We start from the raw sequence: 25,613 nt of genomic DNA on the forward strand, positions 1-25,613 counted from the left end.
GTAAGTTATTATTGCTCAATAAAAAAAAAGTATTCTATTGGCGGAAACTACGGATACCGACGTTGCCCGGATCGCGTTTTTGTTTCGCAGACATGCCATAAGACGGCGTGATTTCTGCAGCGCCTGTAGTGCGAGTGTATGACTTGTAAATCTGCGCTCGAGCGTCCAACTGTGCGTCACATGAACGCACTCATTCAAACGCAGAGGATCACAACACCCAGACACCCGGAAGGTTCAAACGCGCGGCCAGCAGCTCAGCATGAATCGCTTCAAGACGTCCAAATACAAGAACACCACTCCCAAAATACCCAAGAAAGATGTGAGTAGAGCCGCAGCGCGTGTGGTCTGTGTCTGTCTTTGTGTGTGTGTGTCTTGTGTTTTGGGCTCTGAGCTGAAGGAGTGCTGCACAAACACTGAGAGGATGTCTAACTTCCTCCATCCTCAACAAAACATGTGAAGCTTCATGCACTTTCATATGCACGATTATAAGGCGTTGGATGCATATGAATGTGGGTTACCTGCTGATGTTTTGAGGATGCGTTGAATACAGTTGCATTGGGCTTGTTTGAACTTGATGTTGTTTTGTTTTGATCTGGTTCGTATTTTGCATATTTAATTGGAAGGAGGTAAACAAAATGGTATAAATGCGTGAAATAAATTTGCATGACAAAATGTGTCATTTGGAAATGTGGGAGAGTGATGCTAAAAATTAAATGGTTGTTTATCAGCTTTACTACCATAACCAATGACTGATTAAATCAGTTAATAATTACTTAAACCAAAAGTTAAATATTCAGATTTATTTTTAAGTAATTAAAATAATAATGAACTAAATCAATGTGTTTCTATATGAAAGCATAGAGTGAACAATAAAATATTAGCTCATATAAAGAAAAAGAAATCACTGCATTTTAATCCTTTTCTTTGTAAAATAATAAAAAATATATCAAATGTCTCTTAATAAAGAAAGGCTTAATTTCTTAATTACACCTAATAAAAAAAAAAAAAAAAAAAAATATATATATATATATATATATATATATATATATATTATATATATATATATATATATAATATAAAAATCAGCCTACTTCAGATAAAAAAAAATTATAACAAAACCTAAGGAAAAAAATTACATAAATACAATTTTTAGTATAAAATCAGATTGGCTGTAAGTTATTTTAACCTTAATTATATAATGATAACTTAAATAATAAAAATATAAATAAATACATTTTATATTTTAAAATATAAAATGTAATGTAAAAATTAAATTAAAATAAGATTAATTTTTTTATTTGAATTACAAAATTATATTATAATAATTTATAATAATGAAAAGAGATAGAAAAGTAGAGAAATTATATATGCTTCCAAACCTTGTTTAGTAATTTTATGTGCTTTTGTCATTTTTACTTGCTTTTAATATTTATATTAAGCTTTAATTTGTATTGTCTTAATTTTATTTTAAATGGAATAATTTTGTACTTTTGGCATTTTTATATATTGTTTTTTACGCTATATTTATATTTATATTTATTTTAGTGTAATGTTAATAATTTTATGTGCTTTTGGAATTTTTGTTTTTAAAATTCATATTTAACAATAATATTGTTATTAATTTGCTATTAATATGTGCTATTAATTTATTTTTTTAAGAATGCTTTATCCCTTGATCATTTTTAGTAATTTCAAGACAAATGGTGCATTTAAATTATTATTTTGTTTATTTTTAATTGTTTTAATTGTTTGACAGTAAATTGAAATATTAAAATTTTGCTTTATATTATTATTCATTTATTTTCTTTTGCTTTTATCATTTTTACTTTTCTAAAATATTTATATTTAGCCTTACTTTGTGCTATTTTAATTTTATTTTAGTTTTAATAATTTTGTGCTTTTTACATTTTTAAGGATTGTTTTTAATACTTATTTAGCCTTATTTTTTTTAGTTAAAATGTTAGTAATTTTATGTGCTTTTGTCTTTTTTGTGTTTTGAACATTTATGTTTAGCAATAATTTACATTTATTTTTTACAAGAATGCAATATCCTATGACAAATTTTCAATTCCAAGACAAATGGTGCTTTTAGTTATTATTTGGTTAATCATTTATTGTTTTAATTGTTTGACACTAAATCAGAATATTTAACTTTTGGTTTATATAATTATTAATTGATTTAATTTTCTAATGTGCATTTCTCATTTTTTTTTTTTTTTTTTTACTGTTTGAATTTTCAGATTAAATTACAAATTTTTAAAATATTTATATGTAGCCTTGATTTTTATTACTTTATTTTAGTTTTAATTATTTTGTGCTTTTGACAATTTTATATATATCATTTTTAATACTTATTTAGTCTTAATTTGTATTTATTTTAGTTTAAGTTTTAATAATTTTATGTCCTTTTGTCCTTTTTGTTTTTAAAATTCAAATTGAGCAATAATTAGGGCTGGGCGATTAATCGAAAAGTAATCGAAATCGACATTCAGAACCTATAATCGATCAAATTTTTCCAGGACGATTATTTCGATTACTTTCCCTTTAAAAACACCGAGGCGCCAGAGTTCACAGAGGGGGGCGCGGGAGCTGAAATGCTTAGAGATAGAGACCTGTGCGTGACAGATTTTTCAGTCAGCACGGAATATGTTATCTCGTCCCACTCCTGCCCGTGAGATTCATGTTTTGTCCCTCTCCCGCCTGCAAAAGCCTGCATTGTGGTTACCTATACATATTTTTTGAGTACATCGATCTTATTCTCAACAGAAAAGCAAGCATGGGCTGCTGTGTGCATGCATGGCAGAATGCGAGCAAACAATGCTCCCTGCCTATCTCAGTTCATCGCGATCTCATACAACTCTTATAACACGATGAATATTTGCACAATGAATATTTAACAGTGTCTACACTTCGTGTGTTGCAATGAGTGGATTCGTGCGCACGCAATATTAAGCAGTGCGCAAGAACTTTCGGTGAGTGGATTCTTGCATTCCAGAAACTTCCTATTCTTGCACCTGTTTAGGGCTGCAACTAACGATTATTTTAAAAATCGATTAATCTGTCGATTATTTTTTCGATTAATCGATGACTCGGATAAAAAAAAACAAGGGATTTACAACCCTTTATTCAAAAACAGAACTAAAATCTTTAGAAAGTGCACGAACATGTTGCTTCTTGAACTGTTATAATAATAATAATAAAATAAAAATGGACTAACACAAAAAACATACACATGTATGCTTTACATCTGCCAAATATATAGACTAAATAAACTAAAAATACTATCCGTCAAGAAGACAGCGGCTTGCTGTGGTGTACATGCTGCATTTCCCATCAAGAAGCCTCTCAAATTAAATTCCTCAGTGCGCATTAAAAAAGTCATGTGACTTTGCACGCTGGAACGGGATAACTTGACTAACTTTCTGCTACATTCATTCTGCCATGGCGGTGTTTAGTGTCCTGCCATCAGCAGCGACCAGCTGGAAGAGTTCCGCATTCAAATGCACGCAAAACTGGCCTCAAAGCCCCAGCAAAAGTAATTACCATGAATGTGTCAAGGCAAAAATTAAGAAAATATTCGAATTACTTATTAATAAACTAGTATTTTCTGATTCAGTGTTGCAAAGATGAAATTGACGATCCTGCCATCTGCTCATTAATGCCTAATGCATCTTTATGGATTAGCTAATGAAAGAGTTTTGTTTTCGATTTTAATTATTTCGTTTTATAGTAAAATAATAATTTAAAGCTTTCTATAGATATTGTGTTTGTGAGGCAATTACCTGGGTTTCGGTTAATTATTGTGAAGCGCTCCTGTTTAAACCAAAGATATCAAGCATATTCTGTTTGTTTTCTTTAAGAGCACATTTTGTTGATACTGTGAGTACACACAAACTAAGGTAGACCCTTTACAGTTCCGGCCCGGTGGTAAATTACTCTTACCTTTATGAGCAAAAAAGAAATTCCACATTGCACTGGCGTCTCCATGCCCTGCAGAGCGCGCTTCTCTCCGCACAAACTTTGGATTTATATTGATTGAATGATTAAACTAATATTGTGATATGTTTTAAGTTTTTTATATCAATGGATTTTAATTTAAATCGCGATGAATTAAGCAGGCTTTTGATCTGTCTGCCGCTGTTTGCTAGGTATAACTTTAAAAAACAAAAACTTGAATTTAACAAACAAAAAGTGTTCCAAATATATCTCTAAATTAACTTTATAAACTAAAGGAACGAAAATAAATGTAATCACTTTGCTATTAAAATCAGCAGCTGTGTAATGAGGAAGAGAAAGAGAAAAAAAGACAGTCGGACTGGAAATTCAGTCGGCCAAAAATTGATGAGCCGTCGGACATTTTTACAAGGAATGTTTGTTTAATAACCTATATAATATTCTTAGGCTACTTTCTTAATTAAATATATTATTTCTTTGATTTATTTTAGCGTTTTTAGGCTGCTTGTTAGCTGACTGAAGTGTAGGCTATATATAAAAAAACAACGTGCCACCGTCACAGCCCTATTCAAAACTGAGACGATTTCACCTCAGCAGAGCTCCTCTTTCTCCTTACGGTTGTGGTATGTTTTCGACACATTATACAGACAGACAGTGTTACAAATTCTATAGAAGTAGTTTTCTCCATCTCCACTATCCAACGACCCGTACAGCAGCTGTTTTGCGATCGAGCATTGGCTGCTGTGAAAGTACGTTAGCCAAAGTAGGCTTAAATATCAAACATGTTTGATATAAATCGGGGCAGCATATATATATATAATGTAGAAACGGTGCTTTATGCTCAAATGTTCCAGTTTTGCGCATAAGTTAAATTCGCATTTTTGGATGGAAACACAGCTTATGAGGTGCCGAACTCTGCTGGCATCAGTGCGGGAGAGAGACCGAATGTGTCTACTCCGCTCTGCGCTCAATTTTTTTTAAATATATAGGCTATAATAACAACCAAATGTCTCTGCGTCGCGCGACACAACGAATCGATTATGAAATTCGTTGCCAACGCTTTTAGTAATCGATTTTTATCGATTTTATCGATTCGTTGTTGCAGCCCTACACCTGTTAATCATTTTGAAGTTATATTAGTTGTTCGTGTTGCTTTTGTGTAATAGATGAATAACAATTTGTATGTTTTTAGATATTTTATGTTTATATATTTCTATTTTCCGGGAGTCCCTCCAATCATTTTATTCTCCCGCATCCCGCACACACACGAGTTTCTACCCACTCGCGCATCAAGTTTTGTCCTGCGCCGCACTCTGTTTCTGTGCAGGTCTCTACTTTGAGGTCAAATAAAGATGTATAAAATGTTTTACTAATAATTTTATATAAAAATGTTTTTAAATCATATGCTTACAATGCCAATATAGGGCAATTAAAAAAAAATAAACAAGTGTAATTGACAGTATTCTGACGATCCGGCGTTTCAATCTACAAATCACCAACGTTTACCATGGTTTTACTGTAGTAACACTGACAGTAACCATGGCATGGCAGAAAAGTAAAATATTCATATAGAATTTTATTATACTTATAATGTGCTAAATATATTAAAGGAGTAATGGAATATATATATATATTTTTTGTAAGTCATTACAGTTGTTTGTTGTACATTTGTAATTATACTGAATGTCTTCAGGATGCTGTTTTTCATTACAAATTCTTTACCGTGGTAGTGGTAATCTACAAATGTATGCAAATGTATGAAAGATGAAGCTGTTGTTATTTTTACAGATACTCACAGAAACAGAAGCTGTCAACTCTGCTACTGTCAAATGTGCATTTCTAAAATCTAAAACTTGTGATATATATGCATACATACATACAAGAGTAATTTTATTAAGAAGAGATACTGCTTATTTTCATTGAAACATTGAAAATAATTTATTTTGTTTCCAAAAGTGCAAGTTATTTATTTTCACTAATTTAAGAAAAATGTGACTGTTCGTTTTAAGCAATGTGTGCTTTAATTTCAGTTGTTCAACACTGATGTTCAATAAATAATCGTAGATAGTTGATAGTGTGTGTTTCCTTCAATTATTTTAAAATCAAGTAATGCACCCTTCATTCAAAAATCTCTCACTTGTAATATGTGAGCATATTTACTGTACAAAACTTGTCAGTGAACTATGAGGGCAAAAAAAAAAAAAAAAAAAAAAAAAAAAAAAAAATATATATATATATATATATATATAAATATAATTAAATATAATTTTATTAATAAATAAAATAATCGTTCATTAATCGTAATCGAGTTAAAATGTTCAATTAATCGAGATTTTGATTTTAGGCCAAATCGCCCAGCCCTAGCAATAATTCATATTTATTTATTTATTTATCAAGTTATTCCAAGACAAATGGTGCATTTAAATTATTATTTTGTTTAATTATTTAATGATTTAATAGTTTGACAATAAATCAGAATATTTAAATTTAGCTTTAGATTATTATTAAATATTGCATTATTTTATTTCAGTTTTAATTATTTTGTGCTTTTGACATATATATATATATATATATATATATATATATATATTTTACCTTTTTAGCATTAATTTATATATTTTTTTTTTTTGAGTTAGTAATTTTATGTGCTTTTGTCAAATCCCATGACAAATTTTCGACATTCCAATACAAACGGTGCATTTTCATTTTGAATTTGTTTCATTATTTATTGTTTTAATTGCTTGACAGTAAATTCGAATATTTACCGTTTGGTTTAAATAATAACTAATTGATTTAATAGTGTTCTTCTGCACATTAGTTTTATTACGTTTGCTCTTTTTCACCAGACCGCGTAGTTTTTCAGAGATAGAGCTACAACTTTGCATATTCAAATCAGATGGAGTGCTCTGCAGTGATACAGTACAATGATTTGACTTCATTCTGGTTTTTACAGAGACAAACAGGCTCAGATCTGGTTTCTTGTCGTCATATGTGGTGTTGTTAAATATCAGCCTGAGGTTCACAGGTGTTCGTTGTGAATGCTTCACATACCTGAGCTTTACGTGATCGCATGTGTTTGTCTTCATGTACGCATACAGCTGCCCTAAAGACACATGTAGGAGTGTGTTCATACAGATATAGACCAAATATCAATTTATGCAAGATGGGGACTGTGAACTGTCATTTTAAGATGGAGCAGTTCAATGGATTGGTGTTACGGTGTTAGGTTGAAAGCGCCTGTGGCAGGGATTTGGATCTCATTGAGCATACAGTATATTATTTCACTGTTGTCATTTTTGCAAAACCAGATGTCTTTATTCTATCTTGGAGAAACACATTGTGTCGGTCACATGACTGGACTGTAACACACTGTTAAAGATTGACAGACGAGTTTCACAGCACAAATCCGGTGGCATTAAATGTCAGTTTGTGGTAAAATGGTGACACAAGTTTAGCTGAGTGTCTGGATGAAAAACGCTGAGCGATGCTGTCGCAAGCGTAAGGTGAGATCAGGTCAGGATGGACCGTTTTTATTGAGCAAGGACGTGTTAAATGGACCAAAAGTGATGGTAAAGACATTTATAATGTTATGAAATATTTTAGTTTCAAATAAAGCTGTTCTTTTGATCTTTCTATCCATCAAAGAATGTGGTTTTCACGAAAATGTGAAGCAGCATTGTTTTCAACATTGATAATAATAATGAATCGGCATATTTGAATGATTTCCGAAGGATCATGTGACACTGAAGAAGACTGGTGTAATGATGCTGAAAATTCAGCTTTGCATCACAGGAATAAATTAGATTTTAAAATGTAGTCAAATAGAAAACCGCTGTAATATTTCACAATTTTACAGTTTGTATGGCATTTTTATATTCAAATAAATGCAGAAGAGACTTAAAAGTAGTAATTATTTAAATTTTACATTATGCTTTATTTTTTTCCATTATTTTAGTTTTATATTTATGATTTAAATTTTTTTAATTTAACATTAAGTTTTTAATTTAACATTTATGATTCAGAATTATTTGTAAGTTTATGTTAAAATGGCTTATTTTTGTTTTTTATTTATTTGTTGGTAATTTTATGTTTTAAACATTTTAATGTTTAGTAAGTTTTTATTTTAACATTTTGTAGTTTTTAATTTTTTGTGTAATTTTATTGTAGCAAAAAAAGTTAAAATGAGTTATTTACTATTTTTGCTTTATTGTTAGTTATATTTTAATAATTGTATTTTTTAAAGAATTATTTTATTTCTGCATTATTCATTTTAGATTTAATCTAATTTAACCTAGTATTTTTTTTTTAATTTTGCATTATGCTTTCTTTTTTGTTATTTGCATTATTTTAGTTTTATATTTATGATTTATGATATGAAGTTTTAATTTACAAAATTACAGATTTTTAGTTTAACATTTTATGATTCAGATTATTATAAGTTTGTTTTAAAAATGTTTAATAAAATTAATTTTGTAATTTTTAATAGTTCTATTTTTTATTTTACTTATTTTAATTTTCCATTTTTATTATTTAATTTTTTAGTACCTTTTATTTTAAAATGGTTTATTTTAATTTATCATTTTGTTTAAATGTTCTTGTTCATTAATTAGACTTTTTAGTACTTTTTTATTTTAAAATGGTTTATTTTATTTTACATTTTTGCAACTTTAATTTTTAGTAAGTTTTAATTTTAAAATGACAATTTTTACATTTATTTATTTTTTATTTAAAATTAGTCATTTTAAGTTTACATTTTATGATGATTTTACTTTTAAATGTGTATTTTTATGTTTTTGTAATTAAATTTTTTAGTAGGTTTTTATTTTAAAATGATCTAATTTTTACAGTTTTGTAATTTTTCATTTTTAGTGTCTTTTAATTTAAAAGAAAACTTTTTTAAAATACATTTTTATGATTATTTTTTTGTTATATTTTCATTATTTTATTTTATTTATGATTTAAATTTTTAGTTAATTTTAATTTACAAAATTACAGATTGTATGATTCAGATTATTAGTGCGTTTATTTTAAAATACTAATTGTTTAAGTTTTTACCTTAAATTTACTAATTTTAACATTTTATGATTTTGATTTTTAGTAAGTTTATTTTAAAATACTAATTTTATTGTTTTCATATTAAAAATATTTTTAAATATTCTTTTTTATTATAAACATTTTTAGTAAAGTTTTTACTTTATATTTACTTATTTTAATTTTAACATTTTACGATTTAGATTTCTAGTAAGTTTATTTTAAAATTACTTATTTTATGTTTTTATTTGTTTTATTTGTTTTTTTTTTTGTCATTTTAGATTTTAAAATGTTAATTTTCAGTACTTTTTTATTTTTTAAATTACCTAATTTTTAATTTTTTGTATATTTTTATTTTAATTTGAAGTAGTTTTTACTTGAAAAACTTTTGACTTTTGTTGGACTTGTTTTTAGATCATTCAGCAGGTGAAACCAGTTTGCTCTGTGTTCTTTGTTAGAACTGCTTTTGGATGGTTTGGGTCTGGATTTCAGGTTTAGGGTTTCAAATGCATATTCTCTGTGCTTGTAAGAAGCTAGAAAGTCTTATTTTTATTTTTTATTGATATGTTGTCTTGTAATGCAGTGTGAGTGTGATTCTCTGTAATGCAGCACCAGAGCTCAATCCAGAGCATGCGCTTGTGTGTATGTCTTAGTCCCAGACTGTCTTCTGTCAGGTCCAGATTGTGTAGATTGTGATGGTTATTGTACAGCAGTTGCTCAAACACATTCTTTCTCTGCGTGTTGTTTCTTGTTGACATTCTGGAAGGATTTGAAACCGCTCAGCTGCTCTTCTGCATTTTCCTCAAGTGTGTGTGCTGCTGTTTCTGAAAGGCCCCGTCTCTGTGTGTGTGTGTGAGTGTTTTGCACTGTTGGCGAGAGAAAGTGCTGTGTTTCTATCCGTTTCCTCTTTCCTGTTTGTGATGATGTCAGATGTTCAGTTGAGAGGCATCAGCTGGTTTGACTCACTTCAGTAATCAGTGTGCTCTTCTGTCAACATCTCAAGACTGTCTCAGTGCTGCTGTCTCATTTATATACTAATACAGCATTTGTTCAAATTTGAAGTTCACTTTTTTAATATTTTAATAGTTATTTACTGTTTAATTCATGCTCTATTTTTAGTATTATATTTGAATTTTAAAAAAAAAATGACTAATTTTATTCTACATTATTTAATTTTTTTATTTTACATTATGCTTTTATTTTTTATTTTTCATTATTTTAGTTTTATATTTATGCTTTTATTTTTAGTCAGTTTTAATGTACCATTTTACAATTCAAAGTATTAGTAAGTTTATTTTAAAAATACATTGTTTTTATTTTTACATTTATTTTAAATTTATGAATTTTTCTTTTTTATTTTGTAGTTTTTACTTTAAATTTACTTATTTTATTTTAACATTTTTATGTTTGTATTATTAAAATGGCTTATTTTAATTTTATATTTTTGCATTTTTATTTTTCAGTAAGTTTTAATTTTAAAATCACCTAATTTTACAGTTTTGTAATTTTTAATTTTTCTCATTGTTTAATAATAATTTATAATTTAATAATTTAATAATTAATATAATTTTAGTAGGTTTATTTAAAAAAAACTTATTTTGTTTTTTATTTATTATTTATTTACTTTACATTTTTATTACTTTTTAGTATATTTATTTCAAAATTCGTTATTCTAATTTTTATTTTAGTTTTTATTTTAAAAATGACAGATTTTAATTGATGATTTTAGTTCAACTTTTTTCATTATTTTTTTATGTAGCTATTTTTGTATTTTTTTTTTTACAATTATTTACATTAACTTTTATTAAGTTTATATTTTTATATTTAGTTACTTAATTTTACAATTATGTAATTTATTTAGTAATTTTAAATTTTTTTATAATTTAAAATTAGATATTTTAATTTTACATTTGTATGATTTTATTTTTTGTATTTTTTATGATTTATTTTAATTTTTATTATTATTATTTTTTTGGTTTTTATTTAAAAAAGTCCTAATTTTACCATTTTGTCATTTTCTTCATTCTTCATTTCTTTAGTTCATTTTTATAAAAAAAATAAGCTATTTTAATTTGATAATTTTATGATTAAATTTTTTTGTGTTTTTATATTTAGTTAAAAAATTACAGAATTTAATTGATGATTTTATTTAAACTTTCTTTTTATGATTTTAATTATTGGTAAACTTAAAGTTTTTATTTATTATTATTATTTTTACAATTATTTACATTCATTTTTAATAAGTTTACATTTTTATATTTTAAATTTACTTAATTTTACAATTATGTAATTTATTTATTTTTTATTTAAAATTAGGTATTTTAATTTTACATGTTACGAATTAATTTTTTTAATTCTGTTTTTCTTTTTCTATTTCTTTTAAAATTATTTATTTTAAATGTTATGTTTTTTTTTTTTTTAAATGGCCAAATTTTACCATTTTGTAATTTTTTTTTTTTCATTTTTGGTGTCCCCCCCCCCCTTTTTTTAATTAGGTATTTTACGTTTACATTTTTATGACTTTTATTAGTATGTTTTTCTTTTAAAATTATTTATTTTAATGTTTATGTTTGTTTGTTTAGTTGGTTTGTATTTTAAAATGGCCTAATTTTATCATTTTATAGTTTTTCATTTTTAGTTCATTTTTATTTTAAAATTTGTATGATTTTATTGTTTAGTAACTTAAGTGGGATGTTTAGAGATGACACATGTTGTAATGAAGGCAAATTGAACATTTCTCATCATCTCCAGTTGTTCCTCCAGAACTAAATGCAAGATTTGTCTTCATTTTAAGATTCCACTTGATTTACCAAGACTCCTGTTTTTCTGTACAGGGCTGGATTGCAAATGTTCGAGGAGGTTCGTTCTCTTCTCAGGGCAACCACATCAAATCCAGCTGCAGTCTTGTGGCCTTCAACACAGATCAGGCTGGTATGAACGGAGCACCTCTGATAACATTCACACACTAAACACACACCAGACCAGATAAACACCAGGAGAACCAGTCTGGTTCGAGTTTTGTAAGCAGTGCTTTTGGATGTAACCGTGTTTGTTTTGTCTCTGAAGGAGGCGGGATGGTCGGCCTGTCTTCTGTGAACGCCGCGTCTGACGGGAAGTGGACCGTGACCCAGATTTCATGCCATGCTGGTGAGATATTAACAGTTGCACGTCCAGCTAACACACTCGGCTCATTTAACTTCATTTGGTGCAAAAATTGATGTTGATGAAGTTAAAAGGCACAGCCTTAATGCTGCTGCTTCCCGCTGCGGCAGGCAAATGTCACGGACTCGCAGTTCACTAAAAATAAACCCAATGCATGCGACCTATATGAGTTTGTCCTAATTCTCTTTTTCTGATTTTCTCATCTCAGACCTTTTGACCGACCTGGACTTCTCTCCGTTTGATGACTATCTGCTGGCGACCTGCTCGGCTGATGAGACGGTGAGTCACAGTAAACCTGGTCCACTTTAGATTATTCTGAGCAAAAACTGAGTGCTTCAATAGAAGGAGAGACTCTGAGTGACATTAACAACCATGTTTAGGGACGGCTGTATCTGAAATTTGATGCCACTTTCATAATAAAATTTGGAACTGAAGGATGTATAGTAGCACAAGGATGTCATACATCATGTAAGCACATTACCTTACATTTTCTAATCTTCTATGGAGAAAAAAAAGACGACTAGAAATGTTTTTTGATTAATTTGTTAAATCATTTTTGTTTGTTTTTACATTTTTAAATTTGTTAACAAATTTTTTAAAATATTTTTTTTAATCTATGTTTTTATTTTTAATTTCTAATTACAGGGTTTCCGCGGGGTCTTAAAAAGTCTTAAAAAGTCTAAAATTTAAAAATCTAAATTTTAGGCCTTAAAAAGTCTTAAATTCGCTGTTCTAGGTCTTAAATAATTTCACATAGGTCTTATTTTTCCGATGTCCATGTAACGCTACCTCTAAAGCTCATTTAAATTCTCTTTTTGTTGTTTCCGTGGTGTTGTAGTTCTTTATTTCACTATTCCAAATATAATTTGCTGTATTTAAACTACAAATGAGACCAACATGCAATAGCCAATCAGCTTTCTGTCATTGGCGCGAGTCTCTCTCGGATTGTACCGCAGAAGTAAAATGGATTTAGCTTTGGGGAAGTGCAAGTTTAGCAATACTTAGCTTGAAAAAACTGAATATAGGGCTTGGCTAAGGCCAGTTGCTAACACCTGTAGATTTTTTTCTCCCCCTGTGGAAGTTACTGCGTCTTCAGACAGAATCGCAGTAGCAGAATACAGGTCAAACTACCTTTTTCTGTATATAATGTTCTCAATAATAATAATAAATATAGGTCGAGCTAGCTGACAGCCAGCCTTGGAGATACTTTAAAAAAATTTTTTTTTTCCTTGCCGGACCGAACAAACCGCCTGATTAAAACTGAAGTGACAAAAACAACTAGCGTTAGCGAAGCATCGAAAGGCAAGAAAGATTCATATTTTAATACATTCAACGTAAACAGAAATTGATAATGGATAGTGTATTTCTGGTCTATTTGTGACATACTTTAAAACTAATGAATGTAACAGCACTCTAAAGAAACACACTGAGGTAAAAATTTAAAATGTATAGTTTATTTATAACATGATATAGTTCAGTAATATACCAAGTGAGCTTTTTTGCTGAATATTCTCACAATTACAAATGTTACATTAATTTTAGCTCAATAAACAAGTAGTTAGTCAAGTAGTTACTTACATATTAGACAAAATATTTTCACTGTTTTGTTCTGTTTCACCAACGAAAATAGTTCCAAACAAGGATCGCAGCAGAAGCATTCTCCTAGCAACGTTCTGCTATGATTCAGCGTTTTGCTCGAATCAGTTGAAATAACTCGCTCATGAAGTGACTTACCGCCACCTGCTGGTAGTTTAGTGTGTTTAAAAGTATGCCTCCACACCCAACATTTCTAATTTATATATTTATAAATCAATAAATGTATTTAAAACATTAATCTCACTTTTAATTTTGCAGTGTAAATTGTGTAATCTCACTGCTAACAGCCATTTAGAATTTATTGATAAATTCATAAAATAAATTTCAAAGGTAATGCATACATTTCAAAAGTAAAAAAAAATGAAGGTAAATCAAATATGCAGATTTAAGATGTAAAAGCTAATAGAGCACTGATGAAAATATTGCTTCAGAATTTTTTTTTTACATCAGATATTTCTAGTGGTACTTTTATGGGGATATTTTGTGTGGAATAGTATCTGCTGATATGAAATTATTTATTGCTAATTGCAAATTAGCAAATGTTAATACTAATTATTAATAGATTTAAATTGTTTATTATTTATTACAACTAGAAAAAAAATACCTAAAATAAAAAATAATGTGAATTTTAAAACAAAAACATAAATACAGTTCTATTGATTTAATTAATTTAAAATGCACTTTAAAAATAAAATTAATTAATTTCAGGATATATTATATATTAATTTCAGATATATTTTTGTTTTCATTTTTCTAGTTTTAATAAACAAATATATTTAATCTATTTTTAAAATTATTTTAAAACAGGAAATGGAATTTCTGTTTTGTTATTGATTTATTTATTTATTTGAAATTAATTAATTTTATTTTTAAAGGGCATTTTAAATTAAATCAATAGAACTGTATTTATGTTTTTGTTTTAAAATTCACATTATTTTTTATTTTAGGTATTTTTTTTCTAGTTGTAATAAATAATAAATAATAAACAATTTAAATCTATTAATAATTAGTATTAACATTTGCTAATTTGCAATTAGCAATAAATAATTTTAATCTAATTTTTAGAATTATTTTAAAACTATTTCTTTCTTTATTTGCTTTAACAAAATTTACTTATGATCAAGTCAATTAAATACATTTTATTTGTTTAAAAAATTTGACTTTTAGTTTTATATTTTTTATTTATTTTTTATGTTTAATAAATAAATGTAATATATTTTTAGAATTATTTAAAAGCTATTTGTTTCTTTAATTTATTTGCTTTAAAGCAATTTACTTATAATTAAATCAATTAAATTAATATTGTTTAAAAAAATTAGATAAATGAGATATTAAGTTTATATTTTTATTTTAATTTTCTAGGTTTAATAAATACATTAGTAGTTTTAAAACTATTTTTCTTTAAATAAATGTATGTATAATTAAATCAGTAGAATTAATTTCTATTTAGTTGTTATTGTTTCTATTTGTAATCAATGTGTTTATTTTAATTTATTTGAAATGTATTTAAATTAATACAATCAATAGAATTGTATTTTATTATTCATATTTGTTAAATTGATATTTTTTCAGTTTTTATTATTATCAAAGTTTTAATAAATATTTAATCTATTTTTTAAATTATGCTTTGAACTGCTTCTTTTTTATTGATTTGCTTTGAAGGCAAATTTAATTATACTTACATCAGTCAAATTAATATAATTAATTTTTATTTAGTTATTAATTTATTGTATTTTTATTTATTTGAAATGGAAATGTTTTATTTATTTAAGTGTATTTTAAAATGTCTTTTAAATTAAATCAATGCAATTGTATTTTTTAATTTTTTTTTATATTTTACATTTATATTTTATTTTGATTTCTGTTTAAATTCTAGTTTAAATAAACTGTTTAATAAAAATATACATTTCTATTTAGTTAATTATTTATTTAAAATCAATTTATTTAAATGTATTTTAAATTATTTAAATCAATAGAATTGTGTGTATTTCTATAAATGTTCATTTAGTAGAGGTCAGTTTGATTTCTAAGGCTTTTTTTCATTCAGATATTTGTTCTTGGTTCATTCCTTAAGAATGTGCATCGCTGGCCGTCAGCAGAGAGCAGCATGTATTTATTAATGACATCTGCTGATCTGTTGATCTGGAGATATGCTTATATGAGCATCTATAAATAGTGTTGTTATCAGCTGTATGAGGCTGTGCAGATGTTGAGGAGGCTGGCAGATGCTGCTGTCTGTCAGGTCAGGTTTTCCTTTCTCATATTTGAAAGCTGAGCAGAATGAAGAGACAAACACATGCCTTCATCTTCCAGCAGCACATCTGGCCTCCACCTGACATCTGCTCCAGCGCTGCTCTCTCTCAGTGAGCTCTGCTTTAGCAGTCAGTTCACACAGGAGACACCCTGACACACGCTTCCCAGAGGAACACCACAGCTTCTGACAAAATACCATGCAAACATTTATTACTACTTCAAATGAACTGCTATAAGTTGCTATTAGCCACTTCTGACATCAGAAAATACATTCAAATTCCTGAAAAATGAAAACTACTTATACTTAAACATCCCATGCTTGCTTTCTTTCTTTTTCTTGTTCCTTTCTTCTTTTCTTTTTTTTAAATATTTTTATACTGTATTTTACAACTTTTGTTTTTGTAATGTGATGAATTTCTGAAGGACACAGTAATTTTATGTATTAATTATTATTCTTGGCCTGTTCTTCTCCTTGCTCTCTTCCTCTTTGTTTCTTATTATTTATTAAAATTAAAACAAAATTCTGATGTGTATTTTTGAAACAATAAGTAAAATTATTTCATTTATTTATTATAAAAATTTTGGTTTCTGTAATGTCATGAATTTCTGAATGATACAAAAAAGTTAAATATTTTTTTTATTTTTTATTTATTAAAACTTTGTTAAAAGTTTTGTAAAGAGATGTATTTCTGAATGATACAACAGCTAAAATAATTGTGCTTATTTCTGGGTCAATTTCTATTTGTTTGGTTATGTAAAATGCATGAATGTATTTTTATTTATCTATAAGCAATGTTTATTTGTTTATTTATTTGAATGTATTTTTAAGATTTACTTTTGATTATTAATTCATTTTATTTATTTTAAATGTATTTTTATGTGTATTTATTATTGTTATTTTAAATTAATTTTAAAACTCTTGGTTTCTTTCATTTGATTTTTATTATTATTTTTATTTTCTTTTTACATTTTTAATTAGTAACATTTATTTTTATTTGTAATTAATGCAATTGGAATTGAAATGGGTAGTTAATGTGTATTAATTTATTTGTAAAATTAATTTTGTATTTATTTTAATTAATTAATTGCAAAAATTGTATTGTTGTTTTTAATGTATTTTAAAACTATTTTTTATTTTCATTTTTAATTATTATTATTATTTTTTTTATTTGTAACATTTTTTAATTTATAATTAATAATTTTATTAAAACTTAAATGGTAACACTTTACAATAAGGTTCATTAATTAAACATTAGTTAATGTACTAACTAACATGAACTAACCATGAGCAATACATTTGTTACTGTATTTACTAATCTTTATTAACGTTAGTTAACGAAAATACAGTTGCTCATTGTTTGTTCATGTTAGTTCACACTGCATTAACTAATGTTAACACGATTTTAATAATGTATTAGTAAATGTTGAAATTAACATTAACAAAGCTTAATAAATGCTGTACAAGTGCAGTTCATTATTAGTTCATGTTAACTAATGTGGTCAACTAATGTTAACTAAGTAAGGAACCTTATTGTAAAGTGTTACCACTTAAATTTTTGTAAATGGTTTAAAATGATGCAATACATAAAATAATTTAATTCAATTTATTTTATTTTATTTTATTTTATTTTTTTATTTGTATTTATTTATAAAGTGTATTTATTTCTAATGTATTTTTATAAATTTTAATGTATGTTTAAAAGTTTACTTGTAGTTATTAATTTACTTTTAATTAATTTATTTTAAATGTATTTTTATTTATGTTCATAAAATTCATTTTAAAACTTTATTTCTTTATTTTCATTTATTTGTATTTTTTGTATTTATTTTTTACTTTTTTACATTTTAAATTTTTTACTTTTTATTTTTATTTATAATTAATAAAACTGAAATTGGTAATTAATTTGTTTATCTATTTAATTATTATTTTTTTTAATGTTAAATGCATTATGTATTTATTATTATCATTTTATATATTTTTTTCAAACTATTTGTTTATTTTTTATTATTTTATTTTTATATTGTAAGTGATACAATAAGGAAAATAATTGTATTTATTTATTAAAACGTCAATTTTTGAAATGTGTTTCTGAATGATACAATAAAAAGTAACATTTATATATTTTATTTATTTATTAAAACATCAATTTTTGTAACAAGATGAATTTCTGAATTTTACAAAAAGTAAAATAATTGTATTTATTTAATAAAGCATCAAGTTTTGTAATATGATGAATTTCTGAATTATAAAATTGTATTTATTTATTTATTAAAATGTCAATTTTTGTAATGTGTTGAGTTTTTGAATGATACAAGAAGTAAAATAATGTTTTTTTATTTGATTATTTATTATTAATAATGTGATGTATTTCTGAATTAAACAATATTTAGTGAAATCATCATTATAGGTGGGGCTTGATTTTATTTATTTTAATTGGATCTTTAAAAATAGGCTGTAATATTATTGGTTTATACATATTTATTATTTGTAGTGTGGTTTTGAATACGTCAGCAGAAGGTAAATTAATTTCAGACAGTAAAAATGTACTGTGTGCTGTATTTTCTGAAATACACATTTGATGTCCAGTTGGGTTTAGGGCTTTTATAAAGGCTGTAAAGAAATGATTTTATAATTTAGAAGATTTAGTATATTTATTGAAGATCTGCCGCAGTACAGTGTTTAGTAACATGTTTGTCTGTCTGTGTTGATTCAGGTGAAGCTGTGGCGTGTGTGTGATCCGGATCAGGATCAGCCCAGTAACCCTGAGGTGACTCTGAGCCCCACAGACGGGCGACTGGAGATCGTTCTCTTCCACCCCTCGGCCTCAGGTCTGCTCGCCGTGGCGTCTGCGAAGGGCATTCAGGTGTGGGACGTCACACGAGATGCCGCCCTGACAGGTAAACACACACCAATGCATTCATCCCTACAGCCATCACTGCTGTTACATACCAGATTAAGTCTCGTCTTCAATTATGTGACTTTAGGTGTACAGTCGTGGCCAAAAGTTTTGAGAATTATATAAATATTGGAAATTGGAAAAGTTGCTGTTTAAGTTTTTATAATAGCAATTTACATATACTCCAGAATGTTATGAAGAGTGATCAGATGAATTGTATAGTCCTTCTCTGCCATAAAAATTAACTTAGTCCCGAAAAAACTTTCCACTGCATTTCATTGCTGTCATTAAAGGACCTGCTGAGATCATTTCAGTAATCGTCTTGTTAACTCAGGTGAGAATGTTGACGAGCACAAGGCTGGAGATCATTATGTCAGGCTGATTGGGTTAGAATGGCAGACTTGACATGTTAAAAGGAGGGTGATGCTTGAAATCATTGTTCTTCCATTGTTAACCATGGTGACCTGCAAAGAAACGCATGCAGCCATCATTGCGTTGCATAAAAATGGATCCACAGGCAAGGATATTGTGGCTACTAAGATTGCACCTAAATCAACAATTTATAGGATCATCAAGAACTTCAAGGAAAGAGGTTCAGTTCTTGTTAAGAAGGCTTCAGGGCGTCCAAGAAAGTCCAGCGAGCGCCAGGATGGTCTCCTAAAGAGGATTCAGCTGCGGGATCGGAGTGCCACCAGTGCAGAGCTTGCTCAGGAATGGCAGCAGGCAGGTGTGAGCGCATCTACACTCACAGTGAGGCAAAGACTTTTGGAAGATGGCCTGGTGTCAAGAAGGACAGCAAAGAAGCCACTTTTAGATTTAGATTGATCTTCTGCAAAAAGTATGGCGAATGGACTGCTGAGGACTGGGGCAAAGTCATATTCTCTGATGAAGCCTCTTTCCGATTGTTTGGGGCATCTGGAAAAAGGCTTGTCCGGAGAAGAAAAGGTGAGTGCTACCATCAGTCCTGTGTCATGCCAACAGTAAAGCATCCTGAGACCATTCATGTGTGGGGTTGCTACTCATCCAAGGGAGTGGGCTCACTCTCAATTTTGCCCAAAAACACAGCCATGAATAAAGAATGGCACCAAAACACCCTCCAACAGCAACTTCTTCCAACAATCCAACAACAGTTTGGTGAAGAACAATGCATTTTCCAGCACGATGGAGCACTGTGCCATAAGGAAAAAGTGATAACTAAGTGGCTCGGGGACCAAAACGTTGATATTTTGGGTCCATGGCCTGGAAACTCCCCAGATCTTAATCCCATTGAGAACTTGTGGTCAATCCTCAAGAGGCGGGTGGACAAACAAAAACCCACTAATTCTGACAAACTCCAAGAAGTGATTCTGAAAGAATGGGTTGCTATCAGTCAGGATTTGGCCCAGAAGTTGATTGAGAGCATGCCCAGTCGAATTGCAGAGGTCCTGAAAAAGAAGGGCCAACACTGCAAATACTGACTCTTTGCATAAATGTCATGTAATTGTCGACAAAAGCCTTTGAAACGTATGAAGTGCTTGTAATTATATTTCAGTACATCACAGAAACAACTGAAACAAAGATCTAAAAGCAGTTTAGCAGCAAACTTTGTGAAAACTAATATTTGTGTCATTCTCAAAACTTTTGGCCACGACTGTACACTTGAGTCCTATTCAGATGCTAATTGTTTTTCATGAGCTTGCGAGACCATTTCTGGGTCAATTTCTATTTGTTTGGTTATGTAAAATGCATTCATGTATTTTTATTTTTTTTATTTATAAACCATATTTATTTATTTAAATATGCCTTTATTTATTGTGAATTTGATTTATTAATTTATTTTAAATGTTTTTCTTTATGTATATTTATTATTGTTATTTTAAATTTTAAAACAATTTGTTTCTTTATTTTCATTTATTTTTAATTATTTTATTTATTTTCTTTTTTACATTTTAATTCGTAACATTTATTTTATTTATAATTCATAAAATTGGAATTGTGGTAAAAAGTGGCAATTAATTAGTTTTTATTTATTTGTAAAAAAAAATTACTTATTTTAATTAACTAAGATTTCATTTATTTGCAAAATTAGCTTTTTATTTTAATTAATTAAATTATACATTTTTAAAACTATTTATTTATTTTAATTTATTAAAAACATTTTTTTTAGATTTTTAATTTGTAACATTTTATTTATTTTTATTTTAGATTTAATTATTATTTATAATAATTTTATTTCATAAAAAAATTGGAATTGAAATGGAAAATTAAATTGTATTTATTTATTTTAATTATTTATTAATTAAAATATTTTCAAAACTAATGTATTTTTAAAATGTACTTTCGATTATTAATTTATTCATTTTAAATGTATTTTTATGTATATTTATTATTTATTTTAAATGTATTTTAAAACTATTTGTTTGATTTAAAACATTTATTTTTTATAATTTAACTCTTTTTTACATTTTTAAATTGTAACCATTATTACATTTATTTTATTCATAATTAATACAATTTGAATTTAAATCGGAAATTCATTTCTAATTATTTTTTGTAAAACTTTAATTTATTTAATTAATTAAAGTTATTTTAATTTGTATGTATTTATTGCTAATGTACTTTATTTTATTGTAATTTTAAATTGTACTTAATTTCTGTATTTATTTTATTATTTTATGTATATTTAATTTTGTTATTTAAACATTTTATTTTAAATGTATTTTTTAAACTTTCTTTATTTTAATTTATTATTTATTTATTTTATTAATTTTTATTTTACATTTTTAAATTGTAACATTTATTTACTTATTTGTAAAAATGTACTTTTATTTATTTATGTTTTATTTTACCTTTATTTATTTTTTTAATATTTAATCCAGTTGGAATTTGAAGCTAAATGTTCAGATGGTCTTGTCCAGTGATTCATGAGTTGTAATTGTCATCTGAATAAGGCAGTTCATGAGTGTTTTGTCTGCGTCTTTTTTTTGTCTCTGCTGTGTGTTTTTTGTTTGTTTTGTCTCCGTGTGTTTGGTTTGATCTGCAAGCCTCTGGTGGTCTCCAGGGCTGCGTTTGTTGGGTCCTCTGGGGTCTAAGTGCGGAGCGGCTGAGGTAAATGTTTGAGCTCAGGAGCCCCTCAGAGCTTTGAGCTGCGTGTCCCCGGAGCCCCATGAGGGCTGCTATTGCTGCTCAGCCTCACGTCTCTCATCTCTCATCTCACGTCACTGTCTGCCTTCATCTGCTCTCATGCGCTTGAGTCCCAGTTAGCCGTGGCTCATTCTGTCCCTTCACACAAAACCAATCCCGTGCCACATTACTGGATCTCTGAGAACATGAGAAATGTTACATTGGCAAATTGCTAAAATATATGTTTGTTTTTAATAATTTTAATTTATTTTATTATTATTATTATTTTTTTTACATTTTATTTTCATTTTAATTTCTTTTTTCTTCCTTTATTTTTTAAGCTTTAGTTTTAGTTAACTATAGTGGCTATACTACACTATGGTTAAAATCTGTGTTATTTTAGTATTATTTATATATTATATATATATGTGACCCTGGACCACAAAACCAGTCATAAGGTTAATTTTGACAAAACTGAGATTTATACATCATATGAAAGCTCAATAAATAAGCTTTCTATTGATGTTTGGTTTGTTAGGATAGGACAATATTTGGCCGAGATACATACATCTATTTGAACTCAGAAATCTGAGGATGCAAAAAAATAAAAAAGACTGAGAAAATCACCTTTAAAGTTGTCCAAATTAGGTTCTTAACAATGCATATTACAAATCAAAAATTACATTTTGATATGTTTACAGTAGGAATTTTACAAAAAATCTTCATGGAACATGATCTTTACTTAATTTCTTAATGATTTTTGGCATAAAAGAAAAATCAATAATTTTGACCCATGCAATGTATTTTTGGCTATTGCTACAAATAAACCCCAGCGACTTAAGACTGGTTTTGTGGTCCAGGGTCACATATATATATATAATATATTGTAATTAATTAATTATTTTTATTTCTTAAAATATTTAGTTTATTAATTTAAATGTTTAGTAATTAATTAATTGTATTATAATTTCTTATTTTATTTTGTTATTAATTTATTATTTTTTTAACTTGACTTTTTGAATTTAATTTAATCTGATTATTATTTTATTTTATTTTCAGTAATTTCTTTTTTGTTGCTTTTTCTTTTTCTTTTTTTAGTATTATTTAATTTAATTATTTTTTCTATATTTTGCTCAGTTATGGCAAAACAGATGAATCTAAAAGAAACTATTAAACTATGGTTAAAATCTGTTATTTTAGTGTTATTTAAAATAATTAGTTTTATTTCGTGAAATATTCTAATTTATTTTAGTAATTTTTGATATTTATATTATATTATTTATATTTATATATTTTAAGTCAACATTTACATTTTTAAATGTTGAACTTTCTGTCTGTCTTTCTTTTCTTTTTTTCTTTTTGTGGTGAATGGTTTTAATTTTAGGTGGATTTTTTTTATATATATAGTTTATATATTAAATAACTGGATCTCTGAGAATCTGAGATGTTGCATTGGCAAATAGTTGACATTCAAATTATTTTGCTTATAGTTATGGATTATAACTATTAAACTATGGTTATAATCTGTGTTATTTTAGTATTATTTAAATACTATTATGTTGTATATAATTAATTTATTTCTTAAAATACTTTTATTAATATATTTGTTTTATTATAATTTCAAATACATTTTTTAATTATTTTTTGTTATTTTAAATATATTTTTTACATTTATTTTTTAATATATTATTTCTGTATTAAATAACTGGATTTGTTTTTATTATTTGTATACTATTATAGTGTTAATTACCATTTTGAATAAGCTTTTATTTATTATATATTCAGTTTTCTTTTTAATTTCAGTTTTATTTTAGTTAGATTTTTTAGTAATATAGTACTTCAACTTATTTTATTTTATTTCGTTTTTTAATGTATATTAATTATTTATTTATTTTTTAAAATTCATTTAATCTTATTTTTTTAACTTGACTTTTTAAATTAAATTAAATTTTTTTTTTTAAATTTATTAAATCAAATTTTAAATTTTATTTTATTTTCAGTAAACAATTAATTTTTTTTTATTGCTTGCTTTTTCTTTTTCTTTTTTTTTCATAAACAAATGGTTTTAGTTTAAGTTAACTATAGTAGCCATAGTTATGATTATAACTATTAAACGATGGTTAAAATTGCTCAGTATTATTTAAATACTATTATGTTGTATATAATTGTTTATTTCTTAAAATATTTGTATTAATTGAAATGTATTAAATACATAAATACATTTTTTACATTTCATTTTTATTTGTTATTTTAAATATATTTTTACATTTATTTTTTAATATATTATTTCTATATTAAACAAAAGCTCATTCAGAGATCTCAGATTCTCAGAGATCCAGTTATTTATTATATATTCAGTTTTCTTTTTAGAGTTTAAGTTTTAGACATTTTGTGCTTTTTTTATTTTTACTATTTCATTTTTGTAATTTCAGTCTTATTTTTAGTTTAGTTTAAGTAATTTAGTACTTCAAATTATTTTAGTTCACTTAGTTGCCAAGGTAATATTTCTAATTTGTTTTTAATGTCTAATTTCACATAAGCTTACCCAGTGCATTGGTTTGCATCACCAGTGTCTTCTAACATAACTGTACACACGTGTGTGTTGTGCTCAGATTCCCAGCACTGTCCTGCTTTTCTGTGTGTGTTTCCTCACTGATATCATGTCAGAGAGTTTAATTTAGCTTGACTGTTGATTTGTGTGTTGTGACGTGTGTTTCTGTTTGCAGTACTGGAGCAGCATGCGGATCAACTGCAGGGTTTGGCCTGGAAGGAAGACGGATCCCTGCTGGCTTCATCCTGCAAGGTAAACGCTTTCTACTGCCACTTTTTACCATCACAAAATTGGTCACACGTCTGTTCTGATGGCTCTTAGAGAGGAGGAAAATCAGTGCTAAATGTATATATTTTATAAAAAACAATAAAAAATAAAATAAATAAATATAAATAAAATAAATAAATAAATAAATAAATATATATATATATTTATTTTTTTTTTTTTATTTTTTTTTATATATAACTTTATATAATTATGTTTATTTCTTAAAATATTTCTATTAATTGAAATGTATTAAATAACAATACAAATAATTTTTTTACATTTCATGTACATTTCATGAAATGTTTCTTTGGCAAATAATTAGTAAATGAAATGTTTAATAAAACATTATTATTATTAATATTATTATTACTACTACTTTTATTTTTTAATAATAATAAATAAAAAGATTTATAAATCTTTTATATAGTTATCATATTTTAGTTATTAATTTTACTATTTATAGAAATATTATAAATATTATACATGTATGTAATATAATGTAATAAACTGTAATTTAATACATTTTTAATATAAATTTATTACATTAATTTAACTTATTTCTATATTTTTGTTAAATATTAAACATAAACGTGTTTGTTTTTAATACAAAATTAAATTATTTTTATATCAATTTGTGTTTTCATTTATTTTTACAATATTTTTATGTAAAATGTATTATTATTGTTGAAAATATTTCAAAATATTTTAGTTGTTTAAACGCATAAAGTTAAACTAAATGAAAATGGGAAATGAAATGTTTAATAACATTATTGTTATTATTATTATTATTATTATTATTA

At 26.5% G+C, this 25,613-nt stretch overlaps 1 protein-coding gene across 1 annotated transcript; it reads left to right on the forward strand.

The window, feature by feature from the left end:
* The first annotated feature begins 160 nt into the window (after positions 1-160).
* Positions 161-24,867, forward strand: LOC141338090 (coronin-7). The gene is made up of 6 exons (XM_073843654.1): positions 161-319; positions 11,820-11,916; positions 12,052-12,132; positions 12,356-12,426; positions 18,711-18,894; positions 24,722-24,867. Exons 1-6 carry the CDS (start codon positions 260-262, stop codon positions 24,865-24,867), a joined length of 639 nt encoding a protein of 212 aa, XP_073699755.1. The 5' UTR covers positions 161-259.
* The last annotated feature ends 746 nt before the right edge of the window (positions 24,868-25,613 follow it).

Source organism: Garra rufa, chromosome 7 (genome assembly GCF_049309525.1).
Source record: "Garra rufa chromosome 7, GarRuf1.0, whole genome shotgun sequence".
In the NCBI taxonomy this organism is placed as follows: domain Eukaryota; kingdom Metazoa; phylum Chordata; class Actinopteri; order Cypriniformes; family Cyprinidae; genus Garra; species Garra rufa.

Excerpts from the sequence above, each read along its gene's own strand:
- LOC141338090 (XM_073843654.1), top strand. The coding sequence starts at position 260 with ATGAATCGCTTCAAGACGTCCAAATACAAGAACACCACTCCCAAAATA. Across the intron at positions 12,427-18,710 it reads CCTGCTCGGCTGATGAGACG|GTGAAGCTGTGGCGTGTGTG; the intron begins GTGAGTCACAGT and ends GTGTTGATTCAG. Across the intron at positions 18,895-24,721 it reads ACGAGATGCCGCCCTGACAG|TACTGGAGCAGCATGCGGAT; the intron begins GTAAACACACAC and ends TTCTGTTTGCAG.